This window comes from Phaethon aethereus (genome assembly GCF_964289735.1).
Source record: "Phaethon aethereus genome assembly, chromosome: 10".
Classification (NCBI taxonomy): Eukaryota; Metazoa; Chordata; class Aves; order Phaethontiformes; family Phaethontidae; genus Phaethon; species Phaethon aethereus.
The window spans coordinates 6,332,771-6,351,037 of record NC_138586.1 but is presented as its reverse complement, the minus strand read 5'-3'; the positions used below and the strand labels follow the sequence as shown (position 1 = coordinate 6,351,037).

At 35.8% G+C, this 18,267-nt stretch overlaps 1 protein-coding gene across 1 annotated transcript in view; it reads left to right on the top strand.

Moving 5' to 3' along the window:
* STAG2 (STAG2 cohesin complex component) overlaps positions 1-18,267 on the top strand; it is a gene marked incomplete at its 3' end in the record, with an annotated part of 78,233 nt that overhangs the window by 37,745 nt on the left and 22,221 nt on the right. The window contains exons 3-15 of the mRNA XM_082004051.1: positions 1,693-1,771; positions 2,946-3,107; positions 5,841-5,937; positions 7,229-7,305; positions 8,903-9,107; positions 11,198-11,349; positions 13,608-13,681; positions 13,795-13,918; positions 15,099-15,197; positions 15,294-15,373; positions 15,952-16,059; positions 16,950-17,061; positions 17,681-17,798. Of these exons, the coding sequence (XP_081860177.1) occupies positions 1,693-1,771; positions 2,946-3,107; positions 5,841-5,937; positions 7,229-7,305; positions 8,903-9,107; positions 11,198-11,349; positions 13,608-13,681; positions 13,795-13,918; positions 15,099-15,197; positions 15,294-15,373; positions 15,952-16,059; positions 16,950-17,061; positions 17,681-17,798 (1,487 nt within the window). The remainder of the gene's footprint in view (positions 1-1,692; positions 1,772-2,945; positions 3,108-5,840; positions 5,938-7,228; positions 7,306-8,902; positions 9,108-11,197; positions 11,350-13,607; positions 13,682-13,794; positions 13,919-15,098; positions 15,198-15,293; positions 15,374-15,951; positions 16,060-16,949; positions 17,062-17,680; positions 17,799-18,267) is intronic.

Here is an 18,267-nt window from a genome sequence, read left to right as displayed (position 1 = left end):
TAACAAAAAAAGTTTCCTTCATTAAAGCTCTCTATAGAGAGGAAGTAGTTGAGGTATTTGCCCTTAACAACTGGGGCAGGTCGCCTAATATTTAAAATACTTAGTGCCAAATGCTTTAGTTAAAGCCAAAGTCTTACCTTCCATCAGGCATCAGTTCCTCAGTGTTTTTGACATTCTTATTAGCTCGATGGTCTTCCTACAATTTTTAAGATACAGACATTTGAGTTTCTAAAATGTAAAATCGGGCATAGATTACACTTTGGACAGAGAAATAGTGATTATTTTAAGCAGGCCAAAAGAATACAGTTTCTTACCTTTTAATTGTCAAGAAATTGGCATGAATACATTTCAACAGACTGTTGAAATGGGTTAAACTGGTATAAAACCTAAAAAGGTACAAAGATGTGGTTTTGTATCAGATTTTTTTGTGGTGTCTTTTAATGAGAAGTAAAGGTAAATTGGAAGATGGTTAATATGAAATACTATTTTTACAGCTGTTTATAATAGTTTTTTACTCTGTTGGTGCAGTTCATTGGTTAATGAAATGTTTGGAATTTGTGTTCTGTTCTTTCCTGTGAAAATAATACCTAGGAAGTTCTGAAGAAGAAATACTTCTCAACTTCCTCCCTGCAACTTTTTCAGTCCATATCGGAATACATCGTCAAAAAAAAACAAACAGCAAAATACGTGTTAAAAGTCAGAAAGCTCCTTTCAGAGACTTGCAATAGCAAGAGACCTTATGTTTCTGGATTGTTTTAGAATGTTATAAATAAATATATAGGAATGGGTCTCCCGTGTCCCCTGGTCACTTTTATGATTGCATTGTTAAATTGAATCAAGAAGTGAGTATCAGAAATTTGTGATAGCAGCTGGAATCTGTCGTACTGCATGTATGTGTTAAAACAAGATTTAGTAGCGTCATTTAAGTTGTATTCTACAGGACATCTAGAAACAGAGAATATATAAGCTAAGCATTCTCTATTAATAATTCAGGTGATTTCACATACCATACCCTCCCCCCATCAATGTTGGCAATAAAGGATTTCTGTATCAGTGCAACATATTTTAGTGATGTAGGAAATTTAAACAAAAGAGAAAGTTTGTATATTGTTTAATGTCTTTTTACCATATAAGCCTAAACAGAACTACAGGCTATCTTTTTGATGGAGAAACCTCACCTAAACTTTTTCTCTGTACCTTTCAATATAAGTGCGTACCTCTTAACTACTTACTTAGTTTCTGATAGCATAAAGAGATCTACTGAGACACTTTAGTAATGAGGGAAGGTGGTGGTTTCTTTTTTTGTTGCTGCTTTCCCCCCCCCCCCCCCCCCTTCTGTTTTAGTTAAGTATTTGTGGCAGATACTTATAGTACTCTTTGCTTTCTGAGATGGTGCAATGTTTGTCATTGCCAACCAAAAGCAAGGTTCCCAACTTGTTGCTATTTTCTACCCACCTTCACATCTTTTAACCTTACTATATGGCTTTCTTCGCAGATAAATTGTTTGGAGGAGGCAGGGTGGTGTGTGAGTATGAGGATATGCTCTAATCTGTTCCTTGACAGTGGACTTAAAAAAGCAGTTTCAATGTTCGAGTTGACTCATGGGACTGAGAGCATAATGTGACTTTATATAATATATTTAAGAATGTTTCTGATGAAATATGTAAATGGTTTGTCTTTTTATCCTTGCAGGGAGTCTGAAACACACTTCTCTTCTGATACAGACTTTGAGGATATTGAAGGAAAAAACCAAAAACAAGGCAAAGGAAAAGTATGTTCAGTTCATAGGGATACCGAAACACTTCTACTGTTAGGAATTGAAGAGTTCAGCACTTGCTTTGAAGCTGAATGAGCTAGGAGTATTTTCTGAAAATGCGAGTGTTCTGTGAAGAGAGTTCATATTTGTATTTGTATTGAAATGCTTTGTCTTGAGTATTTGCATGGTATTTCCTTAGTTCTGTGAAGGCATAAGGGAGGTGGGGGACAAAAAGATTATTACCTTTGATTTGATTAGTATCTGCGTGTGTTCCATCCTATACTTACATATAGTGCTAATACAATCTCTTTGGGTTGGTGGTGTTAATTCTTTCTCTCTTCTAATTTGAAAAGTGAACAGAAACGAGTAATTTTATTAAAAGGTTTCTTTCAGTAGGACGCAGACAGGAGATTACACTGCCCAAGTAGGGAGGTCTAAACCCAGTTAATAGCCTTTCTCTCCCCTTATCAGACACCCTCTCCCAGGGTGTCCTCCCCGCTGGGGTGGCTCCTGCCCTCTCTGTGGCTTGGCACCCGCCACATATGGCTCCCTCACCACCGTGGTGCAGGCAGGCTGCTGCACGCCCATTGGCCTGGGCTGTGACTGCCTTGCTGGGCACCTCGTGTACCTGTACCAGTACAGAGTGCCCAGCTATTAAGAGGAGGTGATAAATAGTTTTAGAAAACAGTCATTTAATTTCTGTTTAAATTTTTTTTTTCTTTCTTCTTTCTGTAAGTCATTTGGGGAATCAAATACAAAGACAGCTGTTTGTTCTTCCTCAACCCCACTTGCCAACGTGTGCTCAAATTAAAAAATGAAAGGTTAACGAATTGCAGAAGAGACCTTCCTATGTTATATGTTAAGAGAATTGCCATAGCTGTTTTAAATAAAATCGGTATAATCTGTTTTACTATTTAAACATGAGAAAAATTTTTGTCATACACTGTCACTAGTTGTTGTGTTTTTAGTTGCTCAGAGATTTTAGATGAAGGAAGGAGGAAATGGACCATGCAGAATTCCCATTGGTCTTTGTATCAGTCAGGATCAGATATTATTCTCAACTTTGGATTTTAAATGTGGTTCCTGAAAATAAAAGGCCATGTGTATAGTTGTCATGGTATGAATGGTAAGTTGGTTTTTTAGTTACTACATAATACCCAATTGAAGATTACTTTGTGTGTGATTGCAGACTTGTAAAAAAGGAAAAAAAGGACCAGCAGAAAAGGGGAAAAGTGGAAACGGAGGAGGGAAACCTGGTGGTCCAAATCGGATGAATGGACATCACCAACAGAATGGTGTGGAAAACATGATGCTGTTTGAGGTAGTTAAAATGGGCAAGAGTGCTATGCAGGTAAGACTTGGGATGTCTCTATGACTTGGATAAATATACAATTTAAATACGACGATGTTTTACTGTACATACATTCTAACAAAATGAAGCCTAAAGTAATTTTTTTCTTTAATTTGTAGTTTTTAGTTCCAAATTAAGATTTTAGAAAGTGGGGGTTTTGCATTATTAAGGTTTGAATTTTAACAAACTGATTTTTCATTTCTAAATGTCAGGTATGAATAATCACATATATAATGAAGAAACTCAAACTATGATTCAAAGTGAATTTTCAGTATCCTGAATGAAGGCAGGTTGTTTTAGATTACACAGCTTTTAAGCCCTTTTTGTGTTGTTTATGCTTATAGCTGTCATAGAACTTAACAGGAAATCTGTAGTTTATAGGTGATCCCAGAGCTTAGATTATCTGAAAAGAAATTGCTTCTCTTCTGTCACTCGAAGTGAAATCACTAGCTACAATTTAAGCACTACCCTTCAAAATTCACCTGAGTTGACTAATGTATATTGCAACACTCAAACTGGTTGGAATTTGGGTCACCAAATTTTAACTTATTAGCAGTCTCCACATTAGGCACTGTCTCCACTGCATATACTAATAGGACTGAAGTCAGTCTATTAAGAAATTTAGCACTTTAAAGAATTCAGTTAAATCAGTAAAGCATTTGCATGACTCTGAATCTTCCAGTGGAGAGAGGGTTAGAGTGTAAGCCTGTCAGCCATGAAGCCTTCCTGCTGACTGACTCATGTGACTCCTCAACAGCTTCATAGAAAGACTATCTTTGGGATTGAAAATCTGGAGTGGAGAGCTTCTGTGATACTCCTGCAGGAAGCTGGGTCTATGTGCAGTCCTCTCAAGAGCTGCATTAGAGTTGAGAACCTTGAAGAAGCCCGAATTCCTTGGCAGAAATTTAGTTAAGACTTTTTAAAAAAAAGAACAGAACTATTTTGATATATTTGCACAGAGAAATTCTGACACTTTGTCATTTGTTTTGTTCCGCTGTATTTCAAAGCAGATGGAAAAACTGTACTTTCCTAACTGTTGCTCTGTGTGCTACATTTTCAGCCAATTACCAGCGGTTGTATCTTTGTGACATTTAAACTGTTTAAAATGATACACAGTCAAAATCTTTCGCTTTTCAAGAGCAAAATAGACCTTTGCCAGGCCTGATTACTCTGAATTGGGGAATTGATATCGGGTTAATAGAGTGACTCTTAGTCAATATTTTTTTCTCAAAAGTAAGGAAAAAATTCTCAAAGTATTTCTAAGTAAAGTCCACTTCAGCACTCAGTGTAAAAAGTTTTCTCTGTGGCCCTCAGCACTTGCTTACCTGAAAAGGTTTTGATATTTTATTTTTGTTTTATTTTATTTTAAATTCTGTTCCATACCTTCTTCTGAGTTAGTGTCTATTCTCTGGCAAAACCAGATGGTGCATCCACTAACAGCAAACGTTTTGAGAATCTACTGTTTTGCTGGAGGTTCTTTAAAATAAATAAATTCTGAAAACAAGGCTGCCTAGCTGGAATACTCATCCCATTCCTAGCATTATCCTGTTCTTGCACAGTGACCTTCTTTATAAGCCTAATTTAAGATGTTTCCTAGATTATTTCCCTCCTCCCCACATATCAGTCAGGTCAGTACTAGTTTGTGGGTTCTGTTCCGACTGGAAAGACTTATCATAGTTTCTCTTTGAGTTTTTCATTCTTTTTGTCTTGCTGACGAAAGTCATGCATTATACTATATATAAACAACCTTAAATTTAGGGAAGAGGGATTTAGCTGTATCTCTGTTCAGAAATTTTTCTGCATGGCAATATGTTTTATTTGTTCTCACAGCATTATTGCCTGTGAGAGAAAGCACTGAGAAGAGCACAGACAGAAAGCACCGGGAATGCTGTGTAGTCCGTTTGTCTCTTGGAAGTTTTGAACTATTCCATCACTTCTGTTTATTAAGAATGACTCTAGATTTTAGGGCAGGGTATCAACATGTTAAAAAAATCCTCAAAACTGAGCGCTTGGTACTAAAGTGACTCTCTTGTGCCTGTGTTAGTAAGTTGATTGTGTGATGTATGTTTTTATGACTTCTGCAGTAGACAGTTCATACTATACACATGGATGGTTTAAATGTAATTGCATGTAAAGTCTGTTTTCTCAAAAAACATTATCACAGGTTTCCTATTGATTTACTTTTCTTTACAGTTTTTTAGTAAAATGCTCTTGTTCCCATTTGGTTTAGTTCATACAGAGTAATTAATGTCCATGTAGTGTAGGGCAGTGCTATTCGTCCTGTTACAGCAAATGTGCTGGAGCACAGTTCATCAAAGGAGCAATATTTCTGAAGAGTCTAGGGAGTTGCAGCTTTTAGAACTGAATACCTAAATAGTATATTTAAAGAAGCATCACTAATGGGGGGAGGAGGGGACCCGCTTCTGTAAAATATACCAATTATTTTTGCATTCTTCCTCAAAAGAAGTTACTGTAGGACTGGTGTTCTTGTACTTTATGTGTTAGTTTCATACTTGTACATGTTTATAGAATAAAATGAGCTATTTTCTTAAAAATTGATATTATGGCAGTAAAAGATCATTCAAACACTTTGTTCTGTATTAATCAAAAGACCACAGAGTTCAAATTATTTATGGAAGAAAGAAGAATCATTTACTGGAAAGCAGTTAAATAACACTGACTGTCTTCAGTTTATGAAAACTAAAAAGTACCTTTATATTTGTTTATTTTCAGTCTGTAGTGGATGACTGGATAGAGTCATACAAACATGACAGAGATATAGCACTTCTTGATCTCATTAACTTCTTTATTCAGTGTTCAGGCTGCAAAGGTAAGATACTGAAATGTTTACTGATCCATTTAAGTAACGTTGTAGTATGATTCTTATTCTTCGCTTTTGTACTGCATATGCTGTAGGACTGCTCCATCCCTGTGGCTAGCCTACATGTTTAGGTTCTTGTAGTTAAGCTAGTGTTTCTGAAGGTGGGAGCAGGAGGTTTAGAAATACTATATTTTAAAATGTAGATTAAGCCTTTTGTATTCACACCAGAGAAAATGTAGTACTGGTATTTAACACTTACTTCATCTTCCTCTGCTCCTGCTATTATTTCAGAAAACCATCTCTCTTACCATTGATAGTTTAGCTTGTTCAGTCTTGGAATTCTAAGTTGAATTTCTCTACTTCCTGTCATTCAGTGTTTTAAGATTGTTTCATAGCTTTTGTAGAGATGCTTGATTTGAAAGATACTATGGACAGCTTCATGGTATCCTATGTACAGTAAGATCGTGTTTCCATATCTTACTTTCTTCTTTATATTCTGGTTTTCTTCCCTCGTTTCCACATCCTCCATTCTTTTTCCCTTCAGCTCCTTTTGAAGAGGAGAAGGTAACTTACCCTGCAGTGTCACTGCGCTTGATAGAGTAGGACTGGCTATAATTTGTTCTGGTCAAGCATTTCTGTCCTGACAAACTTTTAATGTGCATAAATCTCCAGAGAGCTAACAGCATTCCTCAGAGGTTATGCATGCTTTCAAGAGCAGTGACCTTTTGATTATTGTTACCAGATAAAACTGCAGAATCTTTTAATGCTTTCTGAGATGATCCCTGTCGTGAATTTTGCAGTATAGTTGCAGTAAACTTCAGGAGATCTATTTGTTTTTTTATATTATCCTTTACACTCTAACAATTTGAGGCCAAGACAAATAGAAATTGCGTGAAATCACTGTGGTTATTACAGTGCAGAAGATAATAAGTACCACTAGAGCCGTTCAAAACTGTCTTAGACCATTTAGAGTCTTGAGTCCTGAAAGGTCACTTCAGATTAATGTAGTCTCTTGGCTGATGAAGAGGTCTGGTACAAGTATCTTTGACTTCTGAATGTGAGTGAATGACTAAATTCTAGATGTGTGTGTACACGCACATAAACACACTTTTTAAAAAGAATAATAATAAAAAGTATTGGTGCCAAGCACTCGTTACACATTTTTTATTTGAGCATGTGTATAACTTCCTTAACCCGTAGGTTAGCTGAAAATGGATTATTTTTACATTGTAGCAGGAGGCATGTCATCTGCCATCTAACTTTCATATTAAGTGCTAATGCTCTAATATCTGAATTGTAGGAGTTGTTACAGCAGAGATGTTCCGACATATGCAGAATTCTGAAATAATCCGAAAAATGACTGAAGAATTTGATGAGGTAATTTAATGAAGTGGTGGTAATGTATTTGTATTAATTTTATTTTACCTGCCCTAATCTTCCTGGATCACGTTGCTACAGGTTTCTTTCAAGGGTAGGGTAAGCTGTAAAAATCACAGGACTTTTATGAATGAAAATATTGAACTCCCTTATTTCAGTGAACTTGTAAGACTAGAATATAAAGCTCTGCATGTATATAAGTTATTTTATTAATGGTGTAAAAAATCAGTATCCACTTTCAGTTTTTGAGTAGTGGGAACTGCTGCTCCTGTGGGGCTGTGTAGGATGCCTCCACGTTCCTGCTGTGTATGTAAGGCCTTGAAGTCTTCTTTAACTTTTAGAATGGGTGCTAAATTTATTTCTATGCATTCATTCATCTACAAATTGTGGGGATTTGAATTTGATTATTCGCTGGTTGAAGACTTTAATGCCTTGCCTTTCATGGGAATTGTAACGTTTCCTCCTTTAAATGTCATTTACTTTCTGTTTCACTGAGTGCTGGGGTAAATGAGATGAGTTTGGTCTTCTGGATGAGGTGTTTTTTGTGGGTTTATTTTTGAGTGGTAGTCCTTTCACCCTGTGTTCCAGAGAATATAAAGGTAGCTTTAAAATCTCTTCCCAACATTTGTCTAATATAGGAATAATCCCTCCCTGCCGTACTGCCCCCCCCCCCCCCCCCCCCCCGAACATTGGTAACTTCAAGAGGGAAAATGTTATATGATTTTGTTTAAAAGGATCTTAGTATTCCTTAGAACAATCTCAATTCATAAATAGTTTCAATTACTACAAGGCAACGTATGAAATGTCTAAAGCTTCAGCTGGGACTGTTCAGGGGTTTTTTATCACTGCGTTATGCTGACTCTTTCTTGTAACAGAATTCTAATGAACAACTCTCAGATTTCTAATACCTTTTCATGGATGCCGCCTTAATTTTTGACCTCTAATGTTGCTTAGCCTCTTAAAGAAGCTGATCACAGAAGCACTGATACAAATGGTTGTAATTCTTTTTTTCCCCCACTGTTATTTTACCATTTGTAAAGGTTCCCAAATCAAGAGAGGAACACACATTTCTTACATTCAAGATGTTATAGTGGGTGATTTTATGACTTTAGGAATTTTCAGTCTTATATGTAAGCATCTCCCTGTAAACTTTATTATGGTCCTGAACTGAGTGTTCCTGAATATGTCAGCTATCTGTTCATATGATGGTTCTTTTGTTTCTAGTGTAACCTGAAGCACATTTGTAAGGGGTATGAAATTTTTTTGTGTGTGTTTTGTTTTTTGGGTTGGGTTTTTTTTTTTCTATTTCTTTTTTTTTAGGGAGTAGGACAGAAAGAAGAAATTAGTAGTTATTTCAGTATATCTGGCTATGTGCAGTTTTTATGGTAGGGCTTGGAGAATGTTGTCTCTGCATATAACAAGCCCGAGCTGCAAAATAGATGCATATTTCTGGAACCACATTCTTCTGATGTATCATTTTATGGCATTGGGGATTTTGGCTTTAAAGTTATACTCATCTCTTTTTAATCTTTGTTTAATAAAATGACTTTAAAGATGTTTGAATGAGTTTCCTGTTTCCCTTTTTGTTTTTTAATAGGATAGTGGAGATTATCCGCTAACTATGGCTGGTCCCCAGTGGAAGAAGTTCAAATCCAGTTTTTGTGAATTCATTGGAGTACTCGTCAGACAATGTCAATATAGCATCATATATGATGAATATATGATGGATACTGTCATTTCACTGCTTACGGGGCTGTCAGACTCACAAGTCAGAGCATTTCGGCACACTAGCACACTGGCAGGTCAGTGAATTATACTTATCTGTGTATTGCTTACGTTTTATGTTTTGTGTTGCACAGGAAAGAATTGTTCTGGCTGAACTTCTTGATATTCAACATTCAACTTGTGTTTCATGGTGTGATGCGGGTTTTGTCTAAGGCAACTTGTTTCGGTACAGCTTATTATTGGTCATAAAAAGGGTGTAGGTATCTTTTTAACCTCAAATGCAGTTGAACCTCTTTATGCTCTCCATTAGGTCAAACAGGAGTCGTATTTTAGATTGGATGCAATTTTTAGTACAAATTTCAATTGTGCTGTATTGAGACTGGGGCACAGTGTAACTGAAAGTAGCATTTCCATTCATTGCATTAGAAAAATGAAAAACAGTGCTTCATCAGTGATACAGTACCTAAATTTCATGTGGTTTTAAGTAATTGTCCTTTTTACGTGATTTTTTTTCTTTAACTGTTAAATTACGAAGAAATCCCTTATGGGTTAAGTATGGAATGTTTTAAATAAAGTGCCATTATATGGACAAAGGATAAGCTTCCCGGGTAAGGAAGTTTTAAACCTGCGTTGGTTAATGAAGAAGGGTCTCAGATGGCATTGTGCAGCAGTCAACTTAAGTAAAGCTCATTATAGCAATTTTAGTCTGAAAAGATGAATTTAGACTGTACATGAAATGGAGTTTTTGCCACATTGGAAATAGTTCTTGTTAGCTTCACTGGAACTGGCTGACTTACAGCTGTCTTCAGTTCTGATTTTCTGATCAGTTGTTCTATTTCATTGATCATCTCTCTTGAATATGCATTAGTGCACTACACATCAGGTTGCCACTGTGAGACGCTCACTATCCAAGGCATTTATTATGGAAAGGAGCAAAACCTTTATTTCAGGAGAATATACTGATTCTGCTGTCATCAATTTGACTGTTGTAGCATATGACTAATACAAATTTTGGTTCTTAGAAACCCGAGTTTTTACTACTAGTTTTGAATTTGAGTTGTGCCTGAATAAAAGTTGCAGAAGTTGCCCTGTTGCATGTTTATCTCAAAAAATAATTTTTATCCGTAGTCTGTTTGCATCAGTAGCCAATTGTTTTTTGTAATTACTTGCACATTTCATATGAGATTACAGTTTGTATTCTTGAGTATTGCATTTTATATGGTATAGAGATGGCCAACAAAATCTTGTATCCATATTGACTGTTATTTGCAGTAATTTTGGCTTCTATGATTAGTTCAGACTCGTTCTTCTCATCTAAATATCCTTGGAGGTCACAGTGTGTGATGATATTTTGATGTATCTGCATGTCTTTACCTTACTCATGAACTTCATGGTAGTGATACACACTTTGATGTTCTGTGTATGGTCTGCCAATGCAAGTCCTTTCATGTTTCGTTGCTACAAAAGTTCGTAAGAAAAGCAAGTGTACTGTTGACCACTTCCTGGTTTAGGGAACGGGCATGTTAGTCTGAACCCTTTTAGAAAGGGTTGATTCAGAAATAAAAGAAAGTTTAAAAAGCCCACCCAAGTGTATTTTACGTTTTGGTCAGTTCTCTGGCTTCTAATTGGCTAATGTTTCTTTGCTTTGGCAAAAAAATGAATATTTAAAGAAAACTGCCCCTCATTGAATTGAGGGGAGAAGAATGGTGTGGTATGGTGGCATTGGTTGTCCGAGACATTTCCTTTAAAAGGAAGAAACTTCTTGTATGTTTGAGGTTGAATTACTTAGTAATACAGTCTACTAACTGATTCTAATAATGGAATAATTTTCCTGGGCTGTGTTTGTAAATCTTACATTCCACTTTCCATTTTCGTGGGGAAGCATATCCTATATCTCAATTCAACAATAATGCTCATAGTATTAAAAAATTGACAAAAAAATAACAAAATGTCAGTGTTCTATCTATTGTGTTGATAAGTAATTATGCAGTGCTCTAGTAAAACACTGCTAAAGGCCTAAAGTTTGCATATCAAGAAATTTACAGTGAATATATTTTCATAAATGGAGAAAGGGTTGACAGGAGGAGGTGACAAGATTTTTATTTATATTTTTTCTTAGATCAGGTAACCTTTTAAATAATCCTTATTCTTTTCACTGTTTTTGTAGCCATGAAGCTGATGACTGCTTTAGTGAATGTGGCATTAAATCTTAGTATTAACATGGACAATACACAACGGCAGTATGAAGCAGAACGAAATAAAATAATTGGGAAACGAGCTAATGATCGGCTTGAACTCTTACTACAGAAAAGAAAGGAGGTTAGTGCAACTGTTTGGAGCTGGTGTGCATAGGATGAGTGTTGATAAATCACACTTAATAATTAATCTTGTTGTGTAATTTTTTTTGTGAAGGAAGTTATCAGTCCCTCTGTCTCATTCTTTAAGCTGTTCATGTTTAATGGTTTAAGAACTTAATTACTTTGAAAGGTGCTTCTTACTGTCTGGTTTTCTGTAAAAAGACATTAAATGTAGACTCTTAAAAATTTTTTCAGATAGTGCCATCTTAAGAAAGTTAGCAAAAGAGACTGCAATCAGTAATAGGTTTTTTTTTTTGTTATATTTCTTGACTAATTTCCTAAACTGAGCTCAAATAACTTAACAAAAATTACTGTACGTTGTCTTGTTTTGGCTTCTAGAGAACCACCCCATGATCTTGGGGCAAAATACTGCTTTTATGATGTCAATGCCTATCTCAGCAGAAAGTGTGCTTTAAAGGCTTTAGATAAAGTTTTTTCTTGTACAGAAAAATACTATCAAAATGGAAAATGCATTCTACTTCTGTTTTCTTTCTCTTTGTGTAAAAGGGACTTGCTGATTCATTGCTGACAGTGCTGTCTTGTTGAAAGCCCTAATTAACTCAGGTTTAAGTGTTTGTTTTGGGGGCAACTGTTTTTTGTTTGTTGGGGTGGGGTTTTTTTTGTTTCTAGGCATTAGAAATAATCTTCTCATGATCAAAGGAAACATCTCACCTTTGCTCTTCAACTTCTGCTGTGTGTTACCTGTTAATGTTTTTACTTTCTTGACAATTCAGGTAAACTAACAACTTTGTCTTCTGTTTGTCTCACGAAGATCTTGCAGTTTGAGACTGATCTCTTAAATACCCTATGCTATTATATACATTAGCTTTTTAGTATTTTTTACCAGCTTTGTAGTTTTAGTTTTGATTTTCTATTTTTCTTGAAAGTAAGCTTTGAAGTAATATTCAATTGTTTGTTTGTTTCCAGATTTTGTTTCACTTATAACTCGACCTTATCCAGTAGTCTATTCACTTTATTGATTCTTCATGCACGTCTTTTGTTTCAATATTTTGAATTTTTTCCCCCTCATCCTACCTCAGAGGCTACTGTGGGCAAGTGTTAGACTTAGGCCCAGAACATGTTAAATATTTTTCTTTGTTAGTCCTTTTCATCTGCTGCTTAGTCTTTTTATTCCTACTCTATTTCCTTGTAGTTTTTCATTTTTTCCATAAATTCCTTTATCTTGTGATGCTATGGAAGTTGTCATTCTTGTTGTTTGTCTAAACTTCTGTGGGAGAGGTCTTTTACCTTTTGTATCCATTCCCCCATATGTGGGGCCCCTCTACCCCCTTCTACCCCTAGCTGGATAATATCTCTGGTGGCATCTTTGTGGGGGATTTTTGGGAGGTGGTGGTTTGTTTTTCTTTTTTTAATCTGATCCACCAAAATGTCAACTTCCTCAGTCCTTGACTATTCTCATTAACATTGTCTCAATTTGTCCTACCTTTATAATTCAAACTGCAAAAAGCATATGCTTGTCTGCTGACAAAAGTTATTTTCAAATCTTCGAACCAACTCTTTCATGCTTTCAAAGCAAATAGAATTTTCTGTGTTTTAAAACACTGCATGCATCACTTCAACTCATTTGCATATCTTGCTCTTATATTGCTGCTCTGAAACTGGATTTGTCTCCCCCGTTATTTTTCAGCTCCATGTTCTTAATAAAATTATTTCTGCAGTACCTTACTCATTTTTTCACCTAAGTAATGGATGAGGAGAAAAGAGGTATTCAAAACAGAGTATATGCTGCTGATGTAGCCATTTTTTAAGTTCTTAATCCGTATGTTGTCTTTCTAGATTACAGAAAAGACTGCTCGTAATGCAGTTCACATGATTTGGGTATTGTTCTAATAATATGTGTCCATAAAAACATAGTAAGTGTATTACAAATTAGGCTGAACATCAGGCTTACAAAGTTACTAGAAAATTATGTAATTAATCAAATTTTCTTATAAATAACTTAAGAAGGAGCTTGCAGAAACCTGAGATGTCTTTACAGTTGAAGAAAAGTTTTCCAGTGGACAGAATTACTAAAATTTTTATGCTCTGGTAGATATAGTTCCTTAAATAATAGCATATTGTACTGTGAAACAGATTTGTGAGTATTTCAGGAAAGGAATTAATGGCCACACCTTCAAATTTAGTTGTCTAGCCTCAGCACCATCTGACCTGACTGTAAAAGTGCTGCTCACTGTTTATGTACTCTGTTCATTCTTTCAGCTTCAGGAAAATCAGGATGAAATAGAAAACATGATGAATGCAATATTTAAAGGTGTTTTTGTGCATAGATACCGGTAAGTTTCTCTTAGTAATTTGTAGCTTTGTTAAATTATTTTGGAAGCTGGTGACAAGTTACTTTTTTGTTACTCAGGTGAGTAATATCCTATTGCCCCACTTCTCCCCACAGAGATGCAATTGCTGAAATAAGAGCTATCTGTATTGAAGAGATTGGCATATGGATGAAGATGTACAGTGACGCCTTTCTCAATGACAGCTACTTAAAATACGTAGGGTGGACTATGCATGACAAGGTAAGCTGCACTGAGGAAAAGAAACAGAATTGTGACGCATAACTCCATGTTTTTGGTGGTTGATCTTGCCAGACTAGGTTTTGATCTCTTAACTGTTTTCATCAGTCACTGCTTTTCTTATCACTCAGAAGCACTGGTGTTTCAACATATAGGTAAAATAGACTTGAGTCTTTTGAATGGTTTTGGAGAGTGTATATATATAGATTTTTAAGGAACTGTTATTTGTAAGGAAATGGCTTTTTATTTATTGCTGATGTTTGCTGACTTCTACTTTATAATACAGAACGGTTTGAAATTAATGCATTTCACATGGAATAATCCAATAATACAGCCTAACAGTTTTGCTGTTTTGCCAGGTTAAGAAACTTCTTGCCATTCTCAGCTAGCTGTAAAAAGCATGGGGAAAAGTCCCCTTTTGTGCTGATGAGTGCCTCAAGCTGTTACTTATCAGCTACCAGATAGAGATTATACTCTGTTTGGAGTGGTGAACAGATACAGTTTACAAATACTCTTTGATTCATTGTTGAGTCAGCACATTGTCTCAGTTCTTGCATTGGAGACTTCAAACTATCAAATCTGAAGTGAAACAAGTTAGGGATGCTCACTCATGCTGTGCTGTTCATGGGTTTGGTATCAAAAAACAATGACCTCTGGCACTGGGGTGATAAGATAATGCATGAAGTCAGTTGTCCTAGACTTTTGAAAAGTATTTCTGTATCTATACCTTAAAACATGTTCTGTGCTAAAGTAGATCTTGTACTTCAGGAGGAGTATTTCTCTCTGTATCTACTTGGTCATTCTCATCTAACAAGAGATGGTTGTTAATGATACAGATGTTGCCAGTTGCTAAGTGAAAACAAGCACTCAGAATTCTACTTAGAAATATCTTGAGCATTTAGAGTATGTCTTTAAAGAATGAAACAAGTGTATTTTGACCTAAAGATACTAACTGCCCTGAGACATTGGGGTTGGGGTTCCCCCCCTCCTCCTCCCCCCCCATTGGCTTGTTTCAAACAAGGACATATTCTAATGCCACTAACATGATTATTGATAGCGTATCTTGACAACACTTAATCTTTGTCCTTGAATGAATTCAGACTGCAAAAGAAACTGGTTTTGTATGAATTGAATATCTGTATCCTATACTTGACTTTTAATCCAGTTCTTAATTTTATTTTAGCAAGGGGAAGTAAGACTCAAATGCCTAACTGCTTTGCAAGGACTTTACTATAATAAAGAGCTTAATTCCAAATTGGAACTCTTCACCAGTCGGTTCAAGGTTAGTGTAAATTCATACGTACTTAAAAATATGAAGTTTTTAAAAGTTGTATTACACTTCTTTCCTCTTTGAAAATACTTTCTTTTGTGTTCTTAGGATAGAATTGTGTCTATGACTCTTGACAAAGAATATGATGTTGCAGTCCAAGCAATAAAATTACTCACTCTTGTTTTACAGTAAGTACATATATATCTCCTTATCTGACCTACAACAAATAGTAAAAGGTAAAAGCATTTCTCATGCCTATTGGCGAGGACAGCAACTTGACAGAATTCAGTCTAGAGATATGTCTGTGTATCTTACACCCAAACAAATTGGAATTTCAAAAGTAATCTGGCTAGAACAGTGCTGTTAACTTATCTGTTACAGTCAGGTAAGTGTAAAGGCTGGAAACTTAGAATTCAGCCTCCCTAAGTTGAAGCTATTGTGGAATATTTGAACTGAAGAAATGTAGGATATACTGAACATTACACAGTAGTTGAACTTTTGAGCATAACCTTCTACCAAATGCTCATACTTCATCAGTAAGTTTTGTTTATGAAGACTTTGGAGCTAAGCTATCTTGTTTTGGGTTTTAGGATGGTAAATTGAAGGAAAAGGTTTAGATTCTCCTTCATTTCCATCTCCCTCATTAGAGTTCATACTCTAATGTTGAGACTAATACTCAACATTGAGATTAATTAATAAGTGTTAATAGATTAATACTCGAATTGACTAACTTTGGTTTTTTTCTTCTCCCCATCCCCACCCATAGGAGTAGTGAAGAAGTTCTGACTGCAGAAGACTGTGAAAATGTCTATCATCTGGTTTATTCAGCTCATCGGCCAGTAGCAGTTGCTGCAGGGGAATTTCTTTATAAAAAGTAAGATGGAAAAATTATAATTAACTCCTCCTTCCTGTAGTTTTTAGTGCGTGCATGCGTGAACTGTGCACAGTTTTTAGTGCACTGATTCTCATCAGTTTTAGTTAAGAAAAGGAGAAACTGAATAATGAAATGACCTTAAGAAATAACTTACAGAAAATGTAACACTGCTTTTTGAACTTTTGTAGTTTTTGTGAATGGGAAATAGAGAGTAATTCTGAAGCCTATGCTTTAAAACCTTGTACCTACAGGGAATATAATGAAAACATTCCTCTGCCTTCTCCTTTCCTCTCCTTCCTATATTGTGCTTGCATCATAATGAGTATTTTACCATTTCTAGTCCCTCCTGTCATTGTGTTGCCCCCCTTATGACCACCTCATAAAGTATTTTTCTGTTTTAAAATAATAATTAAAAAAAAAAAAACACAAAAAACCCCAAACAAAACCACCAACAACAAAAAAACCCAAAAAACTTTCAGCACACATACCAGGTGTGTAGGGAAAGAAACAAAATAGAGTTTCCATCTAATACTTTTCAGACCTTCTTCCAGTATTTCTTTGCTGCTTTAAAGTCTCATGTGGGGAGGTTCAGAAAATGTAGTTTGCTAATGAGGAGCATGGGACCTCAAGTACCTGCAATTATTACTGATGCTTGTAAAGTATTTTGTTATAATTATACCTTCCACTAGAAACAGTCAGTGAAATACCAACTCAACATCTATGAAATGGTTCAAATGATACTTGTCCCAGATTACTTCCTTGCAACATAAAATGTAGAGCCAAGCAGAAAGGTGCTAAGTGTGTGACTGTAAAAAACAGTATCTTGATATGAATTGACTATGGCAAAGGCAATGAAGAAGAAACTTGTCCTGTAATAATTTTTCTTTTAGGCTTTTCAGCCGCAGAGATCCTGAAGATGATGGAATACTTAAAAGGAGGGGAAGACAAAGTCCGAATGCTAATCTTGTGAAGACATTAGTGTTTTTCTTTTTGGAAAGTGAAGTAAGTTGAGTTTCAAGGATATCCTTGTTTTTGTGGTGGTGTGTGGTTTGGGGGTTTTTTGGTGGTGTTGATGTGGGTTTTTTTGTTTTGTGTTGTGGGTTTTTTTGTTTTTTAATTTAATTTGTTGTTGTTTTTCTTTTGCCACTCATTGGTTAATAACCATGAATTTGTCCTGCTTTTCCTATTACTTGAGCACCCTGGGAGTCAAAAGACTGTTTTGTGTGGTTGTGTTTATTTGAAGGATCTGTCCAGTACACAGTGTTGAGGCAGGCTGTGAGCCCTACTCTGACAAATATTCTCCCATCATTCTTCATGCTAATATATAGGTGGAAAGAAATTGTTTAGGAGATATATAAGGGGCTAGGGACATACCCACCCCGCTATCTCTCAAGTTCTGACAGATCTTGTAGCACTACTCTTTGTAGCAGTTGGTATGGATTCATCTTTGTAAATTAATTGGGGGAAGAGAGGCTTCTGTTGAACTAGAGAGCTCACAAAATTTTCTCTGTTCTTTTGCCACAGACAGGAGCCATGTGAAAAAAATACCCTGTATTGTAGCAAGTTCTGTAATGAACTTTATTGCTGATAAAGAAAAATACCTAATCTCTTCTCATTTTAGTTGCATGAACATGCTGCTTATCTTGTGGACAGCATGTGGGACTGTGCAACAGACCTCTTGAAGGACTGGGAATGTATGAACAGTCTTCTGTTGGAGGAGCCTCTCAATGGAGAAGAACGTAAGAGTTTCATAGATCTTTGTATGCATGCCATTAGTCTTGATTTATAAGGAAATAAGATGTTTACCCTTATGAGTCCCCATATATTCTCTATTTTTACATGACTATAATAAATCACTATTACTAATTGTAAAATGTGAGGAAGAACAGAAAGCGATCACTTCTGATATGGAAACGAGACACAGAATAACAATTGTGGGAAGAAAAGAGGGAGAAGAGACTGTAAATAAGCATGCAATGCCCACTTGGCCTGTTGTTCCACAGGTTCAGGCTGCACTTCTGACATGAGAGTAGCTAAGTTGCTTGTGAAACCGGTTCATTTATGGAGTGTTAAAACTACCGTCATTTCTTTAATAACAGTAAAAACAAACAAATGCCCTGGGATAATTCTGTAATTCATAGGTGCTAGTAAATGGACTTCTGAAAAATGGAAAGGAACTAAAATGATTATAAAACTTCGTGTTTGTTT